At 40.0% G+C, this 20343-nt stretch overlaps 1 protein-coding gene across 3 annotated transcripts in view; it reads left to right on the plus strand.

Annotated features, from left to right (window-relative positions):
* The first annotated feature begins 5526 nt into the window (after positions 1 to 5526).
* PHACTR1 (phosphatase and actin regulator 1) overlaps positions 5527 to 20343 on the plus strand; it is a 318656-nt gene continuing 303839 nt past the window's right edge. For 2 of the 3 annotated variants that reach the window (XM_065832917.2, XM_071804574.1), the window contains exons 1-3: positions 5527 to 5669; positions 7712 to 7829; positions 19182 to 19328. In XM_065832917.2, coding sequence (XP_065688989.1) covers positions 7769 to 7829; positions 19182 to 19328 — 208 coding nt within the window. In that variant the 5' untranslated portion in view covers positions 5527 to 5669; positions 7712 to 7768. Of the gene's footprint in view, positions 5670 to 6401; positions 6528 to 7711; positions 7830 to 19181; positions 19329 to 20343 lie in introns of those variants that run through there. The other variant, XM_071804572.1, reaches the window with a different exon arrangement.

Genomic DNA, 20343 nt, shown 5'->3' on the forward strand with positions numbered 1-20343 from the left:
GATCTTCTGTCAAGCTGAAGAAACTGGAGGAGAGGATCTACATTAGCTGTTCCATGGTGGAACGCAAATTTGGTCATAGTCCTACAAATTCCTACCAAAGGTGCAAAGAGGTTTTGCTCAAATGCAAGCAGAAATTCTTTGAAATCACAAACAACATGAAGGGTTTGAAGTACTCTCCCAAGTTTGCAGTGTATCGTGAAAAAGAAGGAGGACGTGGGCAGCAAGCAGGCATGTCTGAGGAGACAGGAGAACTAGTGCAGCCCCTGTCATTCTAATGGAACACGTAGCTGCAACACATATTTCTCTTTTAGGCCATACTTTTGCTACCAGGCAGAAGTAATTTGACAGCTCTATAGTCTCACTATCATTAAGAGAGAATTAGGTTCTTCTGGCTTGTTATCTTGCTTATCATTTTTGACATTGCCTAGCCCTCCGTTATGCAGGATCAAATCCTTCATTAAAGCATGGAAAGCACAGCAATATGTAGTTCCATATCCTTACATATTTGAAATGCACAAAAATATCCAGTTTGTGCACATAAAAAGCCTGTGTCCAAACTAAGATAAAAGGCAGATACAAACTTTGGCATAACTCAGTAGTGAGGTACAGTAACGTGTGTCCAGGAATACCTGAGGTATCAGGATGATTTTTGTCAATTATGTTCACAAGTCCTATAAGTATTTCCCCTGCAAATAATGTGGCTCAGTAGCTCCAGAGCAGCATAGGGTGCTGCATAAGTGAGCAGCACGGTGCCCTATGAATATTAAATCTTATCATGTTATTTGAGGACTACACCTTGTAATCTCATTAATACTCCATAGTTATGTCTTTCCCTTACACAACGTCAGTCAGACAGAAGTAATTTGTTTTTATTCTAACCGGACTGCACTTCCTAGATTTTTATCAAATGCAATCATGCTACTTCAGAATTGTTTACCCCATTTACAACCAACTGAAACCAGGTTTAGGAATGAAGCAGTAGCAGTGCAATTTCTCAAAGGCCGTAATAGAATCATTTTGGCTGGAAGAGACCCTCAGGATCATCGAGTCCAACCATAACAGTCAGGAGACTGTAAGCACACAGATTTGTCTCCAGTTTCCTTGTGCTGGGTTTCCTTCTCTTTCAGTGAAGGTTAAGACTAAGACCACTGGCACTTCTGTTAGTGCAAGTTAAAGGCACTCCCTATTACATCTTTGGCCAATTGCGCTGTTCTTTGCATGGGGGGTAGATCAAGCTCTGGTGACTGCTTAGTCCCAGGAAAGATGGATGATTTGTCTGTGTGTCTGCCTTTGTTCCAGCCTGCTCCTTTGAATCTTTTCAAAGTCCCTTTGCAGAACTCCCTGAAAAGTGAGTAGGCAGACAAAAGTGATACCTCCAGCTCCACAACCGCTTCGTGCTGGTGGGGCAATGGAGGAAGACTTACCTGAAAGATCTATTTTCCTAGTTTCATCCACTTTGCCCTGCCACAGACAGCTCTGCATTTCTCTACTTCCATGAAGTCACCTGTGGGAATGAATTAGGGAAAGTTCCTCTTTTTCTATGCCTGCATAGCTTGTTATAGGAAACAAAAAAAGGTCATGTAATTGGGGAGGATGACGAAGGTCTGTTTAATGCAGAAGAATTTATTCCTGTATAAGGACTGAAGGATTAAGCTTTAACATACGTGCTCTCTCAAAATCTCTCTTTAATATGTTTATCATATACTTATGACATCAACCTCTCCTCCCTCAAATGAAGGCGTATCAAATTGCCATATATCATCTTAGAATAGACTTTTCCTATACAGGATAGCTAACCTTTGTTCTCCATGACAGCTCTTTCAAGATTTCCTCAACTAGCAACTTCTCAAACTTATTGTTAATGACAGAAGATGCTGGAGCTGCCTCTCTTCAAGCTCACCTCTTCTGCTTTGGAATCCATGCAGTTCTTGCTTCAGAGCTAAATAATGAGAATATTATCAAAACCCAAACCAAACCTTCTGCTGATTTCAAGAGCCAGGGCTACCTTCATGCTCTCTTCAGTGTTTCTGGATATTAATAATTTTTAAGGCAGATGAATTAAAAATAAATACCTCTACACTGGGAGTGCCTCTTGTTCTGGACCACTCGCTTAAAATTTCTAGGTGGTTTCAGCCTGAGGACCCTGAGATGGAGTTGTACAAAATTTGTAGACATTTCTGAAAGCATCAGTGTTAGTCCCTATCACTGTAAAGCATCAGTAACCCTAATTTTAATATTTTTGTGCTTTATTGTATGTTGTGTACATCATAATATTTGTCTTGTATTACAAATAAGAAATAGGGAACATATTTGTGTCTTAATTTTGCTAGCAATCCTCTCTTTTTAATATATCTAAGCGCAAGACTGATAATTATACTTTCAAAAAACCCCATTCTTCATAGCTTAGGGGCTTAAACTTTTATATTCTTCCTTTATTCTGAATGTATCCCTCAGGAAACAACTCTAATAATCACCTTGCCTACACTTTTTCAGTCATACATTACATTCTCTCTCCCACTTTCTTTCAGGTTAATATTAGTGTTTGTCAGCAGCAGACTTATTCTTTTTTTTCCCAAGGCTCTGAGTCATCACAGTAACAGTTATGTTCTCAATAGAGAGTTCAGGGTAGGAAAAAAACCCAGCCCTATGCCTACATGTAGCTGACTGTTAGAAAACCAGAAGGCTACTCACTCTTCTCAAATGCCAACTGTCCAATTACTTTCCTCTTGAGGAATCTTTTCTGGTTTGGTTTTCTTTTTTTAATTTGGGAAAAAGTCAAATGTGATGCAGTAGGTTACTCAAACTCATGACTAGGAATGCCAGCTTCAGATTTTTCCAAGGCGTGCCAGTTTTTTTCCAAGTATTTCCTTAGCAGAGGTTGGTTGGTTTCATGGTCTAGCTCACAAAGAGTTCAGTCTCAGTCTAGTCCTCTGTGGGCATCTGTGTATATTACAAAGCCATTGCACACATTACCCTGATTTGTGCTGATAAGATGCCCAGACAATAGCAAGGATTTTACAAGTTTGGCTTCAGGGCTTGATAGAGCACAGAGAAGAGTTCAGAGAGCTGCAGAGTACAGGTTCTGGTTTGGCTACTGCTGTCCTTCCCTGTCCTGTCCCCTGAGGTGCTCTGCTGCTTTTTTAGAACCAAGTCAGAGTACACAATGCATAGTACATGAGCTCAAGAGCTGTGCAACACTTTCAGAGTGAGCCTTGAGGATATGTGAAGCCTTGTCTGGGGATCATGCTTAACTCAAACCAGATCTGTGTAACCTGAACATTTTTCTAGATATCCAGGCTTTTTAACTGAATTGGACGTAATGGACTGCCCTTTCTGAGCATAGAGCCCTCTCTGGACTGCAGGTCAAATCTGAGCCCACATGATCGTCCTAAAGACTTTGTAACCTGGCAGGCAAGGATTTCCCTCATGGTGATGAATGCCACAGAAGCATATAAATATAAATGTTATCTTTCTTGTTGCTAAGAACCCCCTAGTCAGAGAGAGCTCTTAGCAGCTGTCAGAACTGCTGTACTATAATTTAAAGTGAACTGTAAATCCATGAGATGGATGAAGGTATCAAGATGGATGATCTTGCAATGGCTAGTTGAGAGGCTGCTGGTGACTTCAATGACTATACTTGTCAGTGAGGCTGGAAGATGACAATGCAGATTGAAAGGGCAATGGCAAAGAGGATCACAAAAACAACATACCAAAAGCTAAAGGACAGGTGCTATAAAACGTTCTCCAGCATGCAAGGTTGTATTTGTTTCAGTTTCTTTGTGACTTGGAGATCCAGCACCTCTAGAAAAAAAACTATTCCGTATTGTTTGCAAGGAAGCAGGATATGATCCTTGTAGAGAGTGAAGGATAGTGTCCTCCTGTCTTCCATTTTTCCTTCTGTGTCTCTAGCCTTTCTTCTTTTTTTCTGGCTTCCTCTTGAAGAAAGTCTGCTGGGCTAAACAGGCAACTGGCCCCTGATCCAATAATTATCAGAGGACAGCCTGGAGGAACCTATTGTTCATTAGTCATCATGAGAGATACAAGCTCTTCAATGTAAAGAGAAGGTGTTAGCAACTCTCCAAAATGCAAAGAAGGCTTGCAGTGTTCTTGCTGTTTGGTTTTGCTTTAAATTGTGTTTAGGAATGAAAATGTTTGTCACACCTCTGAAAACAGGAACACAGTTTGCATAAGCCAGATCCACCACTAAGGTGGCACCATGAGACACCTACTCAATCCAACTGTATTTAGTGGGGTGCCAGTTTAGGAACAATCACGACAGATTCTACGTGGGGTTCATATAGCTCACACTTATCTTTGATACTGAATGGGTGATTTGAAGAAGCATGTAAGAAATCCTAAGTCTGGAAACTCATGGAGTATTCTGCTCACATGGATTCTTACTTTCTAACCTGCACAAAAAAAAAAAAAAAAAACACCAACAAGCCTCTGAGGGTTTATTTATCTCCTTGGGTTTCTCCTCAAAAGCCAAAAAAATCCTGTGCTACTTGTTATAGTTTTCTGATACCAAAATGAAAATCCAACCTTTCAGAATCCCCAGTTTTGAGCACCAGCAACATTTGGTGGCAATGGATTTCAGAGGGCATTTATAGCTGATCTGCTGAGCAGAACATTTGCAAATATAGGAAGACTAACCTTATAGACTAACCTTATTGCTTCCCAATACTTCCCTTGGTCAGAACTTCAGAGTCCAGATTTATTAATGGATCACTTAATCACTGCCTTCTTCAATTTTCAATCCGCTTTCAAAATCAGACTTTGAAGAAATAGCCTGAGACCTGCTGGAAGAAGCAGGGTCCTGGCCCTCTTGTGAGTGATGCTCTGTGCAACTTAACAGCATGGCCCACATTAGCCCAGAGTGCCTGGCTTCATCTGGATTCCAGACAATGTGCAGCTCCAGTAATGTTAAACTAGATGAACTGGAAGCCACTGAGAGATAACTGTGCTGTATTTCAGTTTATTAACCATCCAAGCCCATTTTCAATCTCAGGAAAGGCAAACTATAATTGAAAAGATTTCAGTAGAAACATATTCTGCTTTCAGAGTCTATGGGTATGCATGTTTAAGCTATCATGCCTTGACACTGTGCTATTTGATTTATGTTTTTACTGATGCTTTGACTGAGTAGTTTGTTGCAGGGTACTGCTAAATGGAGAAAAAAATCAGAAACTGCATCAGACAACCACTCTGTATTTCATTCTAGAAAATAGCTGGCAATTATAATTACTCACCATGTTTCTGGCTCAGAATAAAAGTGGCATTGCACAAAAACCACACTGAACATTCATCGTGATTAGAAAATGCTCCATACCTTGGAGTGCAGTGGAGACATAAGAATAATTTTAAATGCAAATTAAATTGTGGGGGTAGCAAAGAGAACAGATAAAAGACAGTAAAACAAAGCCTTTCACTTTCCTCAAATTAGCAGGCAAATGTAATGTAAAAAAAAAAGCAGTTCTACTCAGATCTGTGCTAAGAGCTTTCATTTCATCATAATATAAAACAGCAGATCCGTCACCTTTCTCTATTCAGTACACTTGATTTCGAGGTTGAAGTGAAAATTAGAAGCTGTTCGTTCTGGCTCACAGGCTGGGTTGCATTTGCTTAGTCTTATTCCATGACAGTAGGATGGAAAGAGGTCAGTAACACTGGTAAGTACTTATCTCCTGCATCTGATTTTATTTATTTTAAAAATCTTTCACAGTGCTTTGGCTTTTGATCAATGTGCATTTCCTGAAAAAAGCTACATTGTGTATTTTGTAAAAGGCTGTATCTTATGCTGAAATACAGTGATTCCTCAAGAATGTATCAGATGTTAGAGCTACTTCAAGAATGAGTGGATTACTTAAAGCAGGAATTCTGTAATAGGAAAGGTTTCTGGATATTCGATATATATTGTATCATCACTGGAACATTTTGTGTGTTGCTTTTTCTGTCTGCCTTGTCCAACAAGCAGTACCGGATAAGAAATGAATCTTTTCAAGATATTATTTGCATTACATTCATAGCAAAACATTTAACAATCTCATTACCCTTGTGGTGAATGATGAAGAAAGTAGGTATTTCACATACTGAAAGCAAATTATTAGACAAAACAAAATGTTATGGTTAATCATTATGAAATACTTAAAAATATCTAAGAATATGAGATGCAACAAGGAAGATCAGAGTGAAAAACAAATTCTTAAGGAAACTTGATGTAGATTTTTTTTTTTTCTTGGGAAAGTTTTTATCAAATCAAAAACCAGGGGCTTAATTTTTCAGTATGAAGGCTGAGGGGGAGTGGGGGAGATGATCGTAGTGTCACCTCCTGTTGCTAAGTAACAACATCTCCTGGCCATTTTTATCTGATAAAGGAAGTCCAGTTGACGTTATGCATTATTCATCAGAGTTCCAATCAAACAATCAAAATTGTTTGCTTACACTGGGGACATTTAGTAAGATCAAGGAAATCCTCCTTGAAACTACTGGAGCTTACACCACTGCCCGGCAGCTCCTGATACTCCACAGTAAGTATCATTTCTGGTTTGCGAGTGCTACAGTAAAGTGAATGGCCGAGGAATTTTAGAAGTTTTCTCATCAGGATAGGCTTCTGAATTTTAGAAACGACTGCATGTTGATCAATTGAAGGAAAAAGGGAAAGCTTTGGAATCCTGGTTTCCTGATCTTTGCCAACGTAATTAAAGGAATTGCTTGAAGCAAGGGTCAGTCTCCCTGCCCCAAACCTTTTGGTTAGGTTTGCATGGAAAAGGACTAGAGGTATTTCTGTCTGTCTGTCTGTCTGTCAGTAGATGTTGTGCAGAGCTGCTTGTATGCTTATGATTATATGCTGTAGCTAAATGAGGTGTGAAGTGAAACGGATTGTGTGTTTTCTGCAAATCCTGCTAATTTTAATGTGAGTTGTTCAGAGTAGGAGAAAATGCAGAAGGCAGCAAGAAGGCTGGAGAAGGGTCACGATAATGTGCACGGTCCTGGGAACTGTGCCCAGCAGAGGCAAACCTGACTCAATGTGCATCCTGGACAGTTGTGATCTAGGATCTAGACAGTTCCGACATTCAGAAGAATGCCAAAAATATCAACCTTAGCTGAGAAGCAGTTCTAGCAGTAACCTACCATTTCTGAATGATCTTTTAAAACTGATTGTGGGATGTTCTGTTGCTACTTCTGGTGAGTAAGAGGGGAAAGGGACAGCAAGGTTGGGTTCTGGTCATTTAGGTGGAATGAAACTTCCAGTCTTCACTTCTAGCGTCATGTTCTGGTGCAAGCGGCACGAATGCTCTTTAACGTAGTCTGTTACAGCAGTGCCTACTTGGAGGTCCTGGTCATGCATCTGGCAGGACCCTGCTTCAAGCTTTTCTGATCTTGTTTTTAAGAGCAAATGTAACAGGCAGGTGAATCTAAGCATGTATTGTAAGAAATTGAGACTGTGGCTAGAACAAAGGTGACAGTACTAGGAAGGTACTACGAATCTTGCTAATACTGCAGTAGCACTTTTTTTCTGTGTCTTTAGGCAAGAATTTAAATCAAACATCTTAAAATAGAAAAGGGTACTTATGATGTTCTTTGAATAGTGATTAGAAAATGCTTTGACCCTAATATGCCAAATGAAGTACGTTAGTGACTGCCTACACAATTCTTTTCAGAAAGAAATGCACCAGCTATTTTCCTGTCTGACATCTCTAATTTTTCTCAGGAATCTGACTGATCATCCATACTGGGGTATTGTACGCAAACATAAAGTTCCTTCAAAATGGACTACTTTTTGGATGTCGAGTCTGCTCAGAGACTGTTTTACAGTCAAGGAGCTCAAGGTAAGAAACTCTGATGCTGACTCAAAAAAGACTGTTTTAACTGTCCAGTTCAGATGTACAGGGCCAGACAAGGGCCAGCCCTTGCACCTGACCTACTGAAGTGTACAGAGGCTACAGGGAAAGGGCTTCAAAGTGCATGGTGTATAAAAGGGATTACAAGAAGAGTAATTATAGGGTTGATCTGCCCTCTCAGAGGATAAGGAAAAGCTATGAGAGCTGTTTGGTGCACAGCATGAGCAAAAGAAACTGCCAAGATCCAGACTCTGGTGTTGCAGAACCCAAATGGACAAGTCAGAGGGGACAGCCACAGCCCTCTGCTTGCTGCACGAGCCACTGCTGTCCTTCCTCCTTGCCTATCGATGGCATCAGGACCATAATCTGGTGTTACTCAGTGCTGCAGGAATAACTGGTTTGGTAAAGCCCTGTGGCAGTCCAGCATGCTGGATGCAAACAGGAGGCTCTCACCTGGTCTGCAGCCTTCCCTGTGCCCCCGCCGAGCAGCAGCCATGCGGGAGAGGGAAAGAGTAATCAAGCTGCTTTTCTTTGATGTAGCTGGGACTTGTTGACGACATAGATGATATTTTTGGTGAAGTCAGTTCACATTTTTCTCACCAGCTCTATTTTCAGAGAAAACTTGCGAATTCAGAGAGGAGTTGTGGTTTTTTTTTTTTTTTTTGTTCCTTAAACTTGAAATACCGTATTAAATTGGAGAAAAACTGTAAGAATCAAGTAGTTCTATCAGCCTTTTTCTTTACCTACTGTCTGTTTTCTGAAAATGTGGTCCAGCTTCTTTCCACCGTTAATTTCATCAATTGCTAATCAAATTCAAAGTCCAGGCAATGGAGTTCTGCCTTCCCTCTGGAGGCCATTCTCCCAGAGCAAGACCTAAGCCACTCCAGGGATGCCACTGTCCCAGGATACACAGGGGGTCAATACCACCTTTAAGCTTCAGCTCAGCTGAGATGCCCTGCCTAACACATGCTGCATCGCCCTTCTGCTGCCCCAGTCATTGTGATACATTTTCATCTGTACAAGTCACAGAAAATGGTTCTTGTCACAACACAGCCTTCTGCATTGAACAGCAGAAGCAAATGCTGAGCACCTCAAAATCAGGGAAAAAAATCAGCTGAGGGCAATGATTGATTTTTCTGGTTTTATTTCTCCAACTCTAAAATGCAATGGACACCTGAGCATTGCTACAGAGGTAATATTAAAATATGTTCTTCAATATCACTGTGAGAACAGACCCCTTTCTATTCCATAGAACTAAAATGCAGGAATCTACAGCTTACTGGTTGACAAGCTATATCAATTTATCAACAGCATCTCTGTGCACTGCAAGGTACAGAGAGGACTATGGAAGAAGTAATACGTATTCATGCAATGAAAGTCTATTACAGTAATGTGCAGAACGTGATTAGTAAGGGTTGCATAGGCAACCTTCACTGTAAGTATTTCCAAGAAGGCAAGGGAAAAAACAACATCTTACTCATACTTGCAGAAAATATATTGTTAGCACATATAGAAATGCTTGTACTGATCAGATAGACGCATAATTTTGAAATTTCAATATTAGCACCTGGTTGATTTATTGTTTTAATGCAATTATTTTGCTTTTTTTAAATGCAAACTGAGGAAAAAAAAAATCCATCATGCAAAACTTTATCCCTTGATACACAAGTCATCAGCATGGAGCTGATCTCTAGACCTGTCATGGGGGTTTCTGTCCCTTGTCCAAAACAAGTAGGAACCAGCACTGAGACCTGAGGATTTTTTGTTCCCCTGCTTGTGAACGTTTTATGAAAGACACCACTGACATGCATCCACTGTGCACCACAGCATGATACAGAGGCTCCCAAACCCTAATTACATCCACAACTGGGAACAGTACATAAGTAGAAGAGTCATGATACACTTATGCTCTGTTCCCTTCAACTTTCCACCTTCCTCTTTGCTCCTTTTCCTGCATTTTCTCCAGCTTCTGTTCTTCACATCTCTTATCTGACATGCTTGTGAGACCTCTTCCCCAAACTCTGGTACTCTCCCCTCTTCTCATCTTTCTGTGTATGTGTTTAGCTGCTTTCCAACAAGCTGGGTGCGGGCAAAGAAATCACTCTGAGTGCAGAAGTGACAACGCTGCTGCTCCATGTTTTCAAATTCTGCAACACAGCAGCCCCCTGGCAACAGGAGAGGTGTTTGAGGGGAAGGACAGATGGACAACCCCACTAACAGTAGGTGTGGGAGATGAGATGTGGCCTGTGCAGAGAGAAGTTTCACTGTCTGAGGTACCACTGAGCACCTCTGACGTGACAGAGATGGCTTCAGCAGGCCAAATAATAAACCTCTGGAAGAGTTTCATCATTGAGGTTTCCTGTAGTAAATGCCTTTATCACCATCCTTAGCCCCAAACTTTTGACGGTAGCATCCCCTTCCCCTGAGCTATCTTACCTCCCATGCACAAGAAGGAACTCAACCCTATCCCAGTGTGCATTGATGCTGCCTGTACAGCTCTGACAACTCCTGTCATCCTTGTACCTTGTGCCAAATTTTAAGGCAGTCTTCTACAGAACAGTCATTTCTATATGAGATAATTGCATTATTTCTCCAAACATGAGCAAAAATAACATGTTTCTTTCATTATCTGTCTCCCGAGAAACAGTTAAACTGCATTAGCTACAACTTTCGGGGGAAAAAAAAATACACTGAATGTGAGGCACTCATCCACCATAAATAGCATAGCTCAAGTAGCTAGTTTGGAACTGAATAAAAGGGCTGCAAGAAAGCGTTGTCACCAGATCTATCTAATGGGATTGCAAGTAACTATTTGATGTTAATATAATAACATAATGCTATTAGCAAATCATGCTATCAAAGAGCACGTGTATATGCATTAAAACTGCATTAAGACCGAATTGAGAGAAGGAAGACTACAGTATTCTGCCATTTAATTAAAAGCAACATCAGAGCACATTATATGTATTATTATTACTTTAGCTATATTATTAGTTAGTGCATTATAAAATACTCTTTTTACAGATGGTAGAATGGGGGCTTATGACCCACTTACTCTTTCTGTGAGATTTGAAGATTTCTACCTTTTAATCCTTTGATCCTGTAGATCAAAAAAACCCCTAATTTCCAATGTTTTCAAGTTAATGACATGATAATGCTACAAATGTCAGCTGTAAAGCACTCATTCTCACCTGTACCCACTCTTTGTGGGTGGAAGAGAAGGGAAGGAATAGGGCTGTAAAACGCTGGGATGAAACTCAAAGAGGAATTGACAGCATTACTAGCAGATGATATCAAATCCCAGCTGACCTCAGGTCTTGTGTAGTTGAATGCAAGATGCTCTGACCTCAGCAAATAGACTGAAACAGGGTTTTGACCTCCAGCAACTACCTGGTTCTCTATCCACTGCTGCCCACACCTCATCCCTCCCTACCCCTGCAGAAAGCTGCAGAACTGCCTTTGCTGCTGTAGGGTAGGAGGAGAGAGGTGTTACCTTATCAGCTGCCTCCTCTCCTGCAGAAGCAGCCATCACCCTGCTCCCGTGGGCTGAGCGCAGAACAAGGATGTGTGGCCATTTGGGCTATGTCTGCTGTTCAAACAGCTGTTCCCTGTTTCCTCCAAGGAAAGTGAAGCAGGAGGGATGGAAAAGTCACAAAAGCTGGATCTGGCAGTAGGATTATCTAGATTTAGAAAACTTGGTAAATGAAGCCAGCTGGCTGTAGTCTTCAGATCCCAGCCAGAAATATCCTAAGCTCCGCAGCCCTCCCTGACTGTCTCTTCTGTGTTCGTATGTTGGGATCTAGGAGATGGGGGTGTCCTTGCCAAGTGCGTATGCCTGGTGACGCATCTGCAAATCAGAAGCAGGAAAGAAGGGACTGCGATCCCATGCATCTAGCCCCTTGCCCTCGGAAAGTCCACATCTGAATCCAAGCACGGAGCTGGATTTCAGTTTTACAAAAAGTCTTTTGCCTTTGAAAACTATGGAAGATACTAGTCATTCTTGGATGTAAACATATTCTAAATACAATCTACCTCAGCTTTCAGCCATGAGGTCTGAAAGTACATAACGAGGCCTGCAATAGGATTCAGCTTACACATCTCTAATGGGTCCTCAGTAAAGATATTTTCAACTTCTGACTAGCCTGGAATGTATCAGTGGAGAGAAACAGTAATTTTAAGAGCAGAGTTCAGCTATCTCAGACATCTTCCCTGGGATGCTATAAATCACGCCTTATTCTCTCTACTGATTATAAAGGCCTAGACAGCTCACCTGGTTGAAAAGTGCCTGTGCTATTGGCATTTATTTGCATAGAGGAATCATATGTTGACAGGCAAGATAGGAGCTAATTCAGGGAAGGGAGTAACTTCCCCAAAACAGGGCAAGTTGTAGTCCAAAGCTATAAATGTGCAGAACCTGTCTTGGCTGTAGCCTACTTCGGAGAGACAGGAGCTTTGATCTTGAAGTTCTACTTGAAAGAAGTTATGCTTTGAGGCAGGCAAAGAGAGACCTCATATTTGACAGAGCTGAGCAGGCTGGCACTGAGGAGAAGCAGAAGCAGGCTGCTCCATAAGAGAAAGTGAGCCAAGAGGCAGAAAGACGAGCAGAGGCAGTGGCCTTGCCTACGAGATGTAGAGCACTGCAGCACACAAGCAGGGCACGTCCCCTGATGGTCCAGATCATCAGACAAGACCATGGTGATGAGACAGGTGTGAAGCCAAGCAGGACATGGAGTCAGCAGTCTGGATGTGGATCAGTGAGAAACATAGCCAGCCAACAGCCTTGGTGTAGATGTAGCTTCCAAAAGAAGGGAGGGAGCAGCTGTTGACACTTCTTGTTGCTTTCTCAAACGGTTCCAAAGCTGGTCAGGGCTTCTCAAGGTGCTCCCTCCAACAGCTGTGCCATGTCAGAGAACTTGCCTTGAGTATAGCCAAGTAAAATGTGTACACGGAGTGCACATGGGGCCCTGGCTGCTAGTATCTAGCTCTCACCTAGGCTTATTCAGGATTAAGAAACAAGGAACCTCTTCCTTCTACTGTACACAAGGGGACGGAGCCTCTTAGATGAACTCCGAGAGAGAAGAATGACTTCTGCTCAGTACATTAAAAATGATTGCTTTAGGTACTATCATAAAAGGAGAGTTGCCCATTGCAGGCGGTATGTACCACTTTTCTGCAGCCATGAGCCCAAGGGAAGGGGTCCTGGGACGTGTCGCTCTCGCGGTGCCTCTGGCAGGCCCACACCACAGCCTGACGGGATAGACTGGACATCGTGTGGCCAGGAGCCCATTCTGGGTTGCAGGAGTCTACCTTTGTGCTACAGTCACACTCTCCAGTCCACACTGGAAGTCTGGGTTCTGCTCTCAGGCAACTTTTGACTCAAGGCTGAAATCACTTCTGATTTCCTGGAGACCTGTGCAGCCACTTTTCCACTCTTATCTCCTTTCACACCAGCAGGTGGCATGAAGCTTAAAATAAACTTCATTAATTGAGTATTCCCAAGATGCTCCTTCATACCTTGGATTTGCTTGCCAGTCGATTTGGCAGGGTGCACTGCGTATATTTAAATAACTGAACAAGAGTCTCTTGAAGGTTTATCTTAAACTATCTTTTGTATCTGTAAATAATGTATAGGTCCACTTACGATAGGTGTGCTTTTACTGGTTGCAACATTCCTGCAATCTACTTGATGAATGTAAGGAATAAATAAAAAATATAAAGTAGAAAAAATATGGAAATAAAAATACAGTAGAGAGGGCCAGGGGAAAATAGATGTACAAGATCATATAGACACATGGGAGATGATTGCTCAAAAGACTTCAGGACTCCTTCTTGATTGGTTTTACGGGTTCAATAAAATACTCCCAGGTATAGTTTTAATTCCCCATTTTCCACTCATGCTCCACCTCCACAGTTTGTTTATTTCACTGTAGTTCACTTTTGTTCACTTATTTTAATTCATACAGTGCTGACTCACTCTAGATGTTTGACTTAAACTGCTGCTGACTACTCAGTGCTACATCCCTTCTGCTTTTGCATGTTAAATTACGTCCAGTATTTCACAAAAACATATTGCTGCAGGATGCCCAGATCCTAATCCAGAGCAATTCCATTGCAGATGTTCTTTGCGTAAAGTAACATTCTGATAGTCCATCTACCAAAATTGTATGATTAGTCCGTTGTACAGATTAGCATATTATCAAAGTTACATTATTTTGCAGGTCTTTTTTTGTGTGTGTGATGACACTAGTTCTTAGACTAATAAGATTAATCACAGAAGAATTAGTAATGGCAAATATGCATTCCTGACGTAATTTCCCTCCCTTTAAATACCAGAAAGTAACTACTCAGCATCAGCCTTTCCCTCATCTTCTTTAAATCCTTTGTTCAATTTATTTCAATATCTAGTCAGCCAAATTAAAGTCAGAAGTAATAAGGATTTTTCAATTCTCAGCAGCGTATCTGAATAAAACTAAGATGTTTGAGATTCAGTTCTCTATACCTGTAAATACAGAAAGTTTTAGAAAACCTATGCCTGGATCACACTTGAAAATATTTGATTCTGAAAGCTAAATATATTTTTTTTTCCAGTAAAACTTAATTTTGAATAACTGAGCCTCTACTTCCCCTTATTTAGTAATAATTTAGTGATTCTATCTATTTATTTTTAATAGTCTGATTTCTTAAGCCTATGCCTTTGGATGCAATGGCAGAGGAACAAGCACTTTTCCTCTAAAATGAAAAAAAAATACTAGTTAGGCATATTGTGCTTATGTTTACCCAACCAGCATAAACAAACATAATGATCACATGTGTAGAAGTGGATTTCCTTTTGATTGTATACTATGGCTTGCAACACTCAGGGCTGGACTTTCTTTCAGATTACCGATGTTCATCAAACTGGTATCAAAGATCTCAACAGCTTTCCTTTAGAGACATGCAGCAATCCATGTGCGTGTGCTCCTGTGTTTGTCCAGGAGACAAGAGCCTCTAAATCTTTCTTTATAAATGACAGAATATGTTCTCTCCAGTGCTTGCACACATCTTCTGCTCTTTTCTCCTGCCCATCTCTAATCCCTCAAAGGTTGATCTTCGTCAGTTGCATTTAAAACAAGACAAAAGCAAAGTGACATTAAATCATACCAAAATATTTTTTTTCCTGGTAAACATCCATTTGGACCCATTGCTTGATCTGTCTTTAAAGATGAATATTCGCAATCTAATTATTTTATTTTTTTAGCACAGATGGAATATCATGTTCTAGATGCATCAAAACGTACCTGAACTAATGTTTTTAAAGCTTTCATTTAGCCAAAAATGCATTTCTGTGTGCATTATCTACATGTTATGCCATGGTGAGCCCTTTCCACAGAAGCATAAAGAAGGACAACTGAGTAAGAAGTTCATATGCTTCTCTAACTAATAAAAAAAAAAAGTAGCAAGAATGAATCCTACTCAATCAGCAAAAGCAGCACTGCAATCAAAATATTTTCATAAGTATTCTACAAAGTTGTTCAAAATTTGCCCAAATACATTAGGTTTTCCTCGAAAAAGCCTTAAAGATTTCTGATGTAAACCAGTATTCTTTGTGGCTAGTTCCATGTCATCTGAAGTTCCTTGTGATTGTATGCATCAGAAACACACTCATTCCTATGCATCTAGGTGAAGACATCTCCAGCTAAAACATTTTAGCACTTTGCTTGTGCTAAGATTAAAATCATCCGGTCGTGAGAGTTTTTGCCATTTCGAGGCAAGAATCTGCTAATGCAAATTACAGTTTCTAGATGAAGACCTTTTTGAGGCAAAAATGACCAGGGTATTTGTGTCACCAATGAGATTAAAAAAAAAAAAAAAAGTTGATAAAAGTGGGTGGAAGAATCTAGAGGAATATTTCATGTTTTCTTTGATTAGTTTTTAGGAGGACGACTTTTCAACTCTGGAAGTTTTCCGATTTAAAAGGTCCAAATTTTTTCTAAAAAACACAAGTCTTCAAAATATCATTATTATAACTCTTCAAAGCATAAAAGTAATTCTTGGAAAACAAAAATTAATACTAAGATTTTTATTAAAATATGTGGAAATGTGATTTAACAGAAGCCATCAAAAATTCTCTGCAAACTGTTGCCCATGTTGTCAGTAATTTCAAGCAGCGTTCAATTTTTGGACCACTTGTATATGTAACCAAACATGTTGAATTAACATGTTCAAAATGCCTCTGAACATGCAATATAATAATTTACGTATTTCTCATTCCCCTCTCCCAAACGGATACTTGTGTCGTACTTCAGTAACGTATAATATCTTGAGACAACAAATGTGAGATTATATATAATTTGTTCTAAGGTGTCATGACATACATTATAGCATTTCTATTTTTAAAGTATTTTTCCTCCATAAGCAACTTTTTCGCTTTCTAATAAATAACATACAAGATGTTGCCACCACGTTCCAACTGTGGCATAACCCTACGAAGAACAATGCAAACAGAATAAAAGAATTTAACCAAAATGATTGATTTGCCTCTGTGTGCTGTCAGAGTGGCTGCTTCAAAGGACTTTTCAGGCACTGGTCTCAAATCTATTTGCAGTATAAAAAGGTCCTTTAATGCATATTGTAATGTCATTCCTTTACTCCAAGACCTTTAAGAGGATACTTGCTAATTTTCCTGAAATTTACCTCCTAAAAATGTGTCCCAGAGACTGAGCTGGTTTGTGGAAAGCATCTGAAGCTGGAGATACTGGTGAGTTGTTTGTGATGGACCCAATGGTCACACTGGATGAATGGTGACAGCTTTCTTAAAAAAATATATGGCAAGTCATTCTCGTAATAAGGAATGCTATAGATGACAGTTAGGAAAAGAGTCAGTCCAGGTATATTCATGGCATACATAAATATTCAGTGTCACTGTATGGATGTCAGAATGTGGTCACCCATACTTTCCATTCTGTGGCTGTGTTTAATACTTATTTAATACTTATTAGCTGTCTCTGAAATTTTTCAATGTTTACTTGAAATTTCTAGTCATTCTTGAAAATTCCTTTTGGTAACACACACAGAGGGGAGATAATCATGGTTGTCAGTGTAATATATAATGATTACACCAGGGAATGTTTTTCAGCATCCACCTACCTCTAGTCAATATGAATACAAGACAGATCTCAATATTTTGACCCAAATGGTAAAAATTATTTTTTAAATTGTAATAGAAAAGCCTACTCTTATTCTCTGTTTACCATAAATGTGTATGCAATTGGGCATCGTGTTTTTTTCAAGTAGATTCCTGTGCTGTGATCCAGCCAGTCCTGAACTGCATGGGTGCCCTTCCACTGACTTTAACTACAGCTACAACATGCCAGTTTCAAAAGACAAATCTTTTACATGTTTGTTTTATGAGATGATTTTTACAATGCTGAATCCATATACAGATAAATCTTCCTTAACTGTAAATTTGATGATGCAGTACATAAAATTCTCCACAGCAGAAATTTTCCATTCTCTTTTATCTTCATTGTTGTACATCCCTATTACAAGGGAGTAATAGTTTACAGTCTAGTCGCAGTGTTTAACTTAATCTAAATACTTGACCCCATTAAATCAATTTCAACTCTTGCCCTTTTACTTCCAATTCAAATGCTTGGCTAGAAATGAACAACAACTTGAAAGAAATTTTTTAAACCAGAAAGCAAGTAAGCTAGACCCGAAATAAATGCTCTCTCGAGCAGCACAGATTTGCTTCTTTAGTAAACCGCACAATGCTGCAAATTGAAAAACAGAGCATGACAGCTTTTGTTAACTCATATTAATTATATGCTACCATATCTACCACCTAAGTCAAGTTTTAGGCATCTGAAGGCTTCTGATTGACAGGTATTATCTGCAACTCCAAAAAACTTTTCAACGATTCACAGTTACCAAGCTGCAGAATATGCTGTTAGTCACTACCAGTCATGCTCTCCAATCTTAGCAGAAAAATATAGTTCATTATTAGATTTTTGGAGTGTGGTGGCTTACAAAAGCCCTAAGAAAAAGGCACATGTGCCAGATAATGCCCAAACAGCAAGAAACATCCCAGATTTAGGCTCCTCAGCTCTTACAGGGTCCCACGTGAAAGTTAACTGTCTCACACTGAAGGTTAAACTGAAATTCTCTTTGCAGATATATATGAGGTGGTGGGGAAAGCAGGTACTTGTGCTCAGTGCTCACGCTTTCAGTGATTGGCCAGATCCTGTCCAGCATTTCTGATAATCTTTATCTACTCGCAGAGAGAACTGAGGTGGATATATTTATAGAGACTCTTATGTTTGTAATTTGTAATTTATAAGCTCAGCACCCAAAGTATTCAGCAGCCGGTCATAATTACACTTCACATAAAAACCACCTACATTAAAGGGACATTATCAAGGCTGTAAGGTCAAGTGCTAAATACTTATGCAGTGCCAGAATGAAGGTTTCCTCTGCAACATTAACTCAGTCTCCTCATACTTATGTATTACAGTACGGTTTCTAATTGTATGATGACACAGTAATTTTTCACTATCCTACTATTTGCTTCATCAGTGCATGAAGTGGGCAGTGCTCACTTAATGAGCCGGTATTAAATATTTTGCTTTCTCCTCCTTGAAGGCATGGCCCCAAGCCATTTAAACCCTGTTCAGAAGACAGAAATCTTAATTTCCTCATGGGCTTTTCACCGGTGATTCACTAAAGTGTATGAATACTTTACAAGTATTAATGAATATATATATTCACAAAATCCCTACTGAAGGAAAATGATGATTCTCCCTGTTTCACAACTGAGAAACTAAGACATAAAGTGATCAAGAGCAAAAAGTAGCTCTTAATTTTCAGTACCCAAATTAAGATGAGAAACCAGGTTTTGGAATAGTTACTGTAGGCTTCACGTCATGTGTCCCAAGCACAGCTCCACTGACACCTGCAAACAAAGTGGACACTTAATTAATTTTTCCATTACTCAGGCATCACAGCCTCAGAAACAGTATTCAGGAAAAGAGAGATCGCAGCTATTGAGAAGCTGTGAAAAGAGTGGTTCAAGTGGCAAAACTAGGAACTTCGAAGAGGTAATCTGTGGCAGGAACAGAGCTATAATATGTGACTTTGGGGCAAAGCACAGCAATCTCTTCTCTTCTTGGTATCCCGCACTGCAGCTCTTGAATTCTGTGGCATGTGAGGCAGGGACCTTACAGCAAACAGCCTCTTCTACTGCCTGCTACAGATCTTCTTTTCCATTAAGTGATTTTATTTCTCTTCTCTTTTCTCCCTCTTCTTCTCTCTTTCCATTTCCCCTTTCTCCTGCTATTCTCTTCATTTGTTCTTTCTTACCAGCTCGTCGGGCAACTCTTCTCACCGTGCCCACGCTGATGACAGCATCTTCTGAAGATGACATAGACCGGAGACCCATCAGAAGACTCCGGTCTAAGAGTGACACCCCTTACTTGGAAGAAGCTAGGATCTGTTTCAACCTTGATAATGGTAAGACCTCTCTTCACCAAACAGCATGTGGTATTAAACGAATACTTTTATGAGATACAGATGGACCAAATGATAGCACATTGTTAACCAGCAGCCTGGTGGCTCACCAGCCATCCAAGAAAGAAACGGCTGTTTAACCACAAGAACCTGCATATGTATGAACAGGGATCCTTTTCAAAATCCTCCTGCAAGTACTAACTAAATGTTTTCCTCTGTTTTAGCTAAGGTGAGCCAGTGAGATCAGAGCAAAAGAGAATGGCTTTGCAAACAAGAGACATTTATGTTTTATCCACTCCAGTTACCCAGAAACATGAAAGTTCTTGTGAACACTTGTGAAAGGATTTGAGCTAACAGCAGACTTCAGCTAAACCCAGTATTACAACCATGGAAGGACATCCAGCATGCCCCAAAACCTCTATAGGTTTAACTGGCAAAAGTGTAAAAGAAAACAATTCTGCAGGAATGAGCAATGAGAGCTGTCCCGCAGAGTTTAGACCAGCTAATGTTGCTATTGCTGCCTACAAGTCACAGGGTCCTGACATTCCCTGGCCCTTTTTCTTATCGAGGTTGACCAAAGCCAAAGATTTTGGAAGTACTGACAACTTAGTGACTTTAAGCAGACTGGGGTTTTTTTTAAAAAAGCTGTATTAAATGGGAGGAACTAGTACACTCACTAGCACATATTTTACTTGTTTAATTATTACTTTATGCAGTAATTTTGTGTTATCCAGATTAAAAAAAAAAATAATCTTTTTGTAACACAATAACATCTAGAGATCTCAACCAAAATTGGTGTCCTAACATGGCAAGCAGCTGACAAACACAGGGTAAGAAATGACATCTACGTAATCAGCTTATTATTAAATAGGGAAGACAGAATAGGAGAGAAGCAGCAAAACGTCCCCAGTTTCCAGCTGGAGGATGGAGTCACTGATTTTTGTCCATGGTCCCATTTTTTTCAAAGACCCACCAAAATAACTTATGAATACAAGTTCCAATCTTCAAGTGATGGCCA

The sequence above is a fragment of the Patagioenas fasciata genome, chromosome 2 (assembly GCF_037038585.1).
Source record: "Patagioenas fasciata isolate bPatFas1 chromosome 2, bPatFas1.hap1, whole genome shotgun sequence".
In the NCBI taxonomy this organism is placed as follows: Eukaryota; Metazoa; Chordata; class Aves; order Columbiformes; family Columbidae; genus Patagioenas; species Patagioenas fasciata.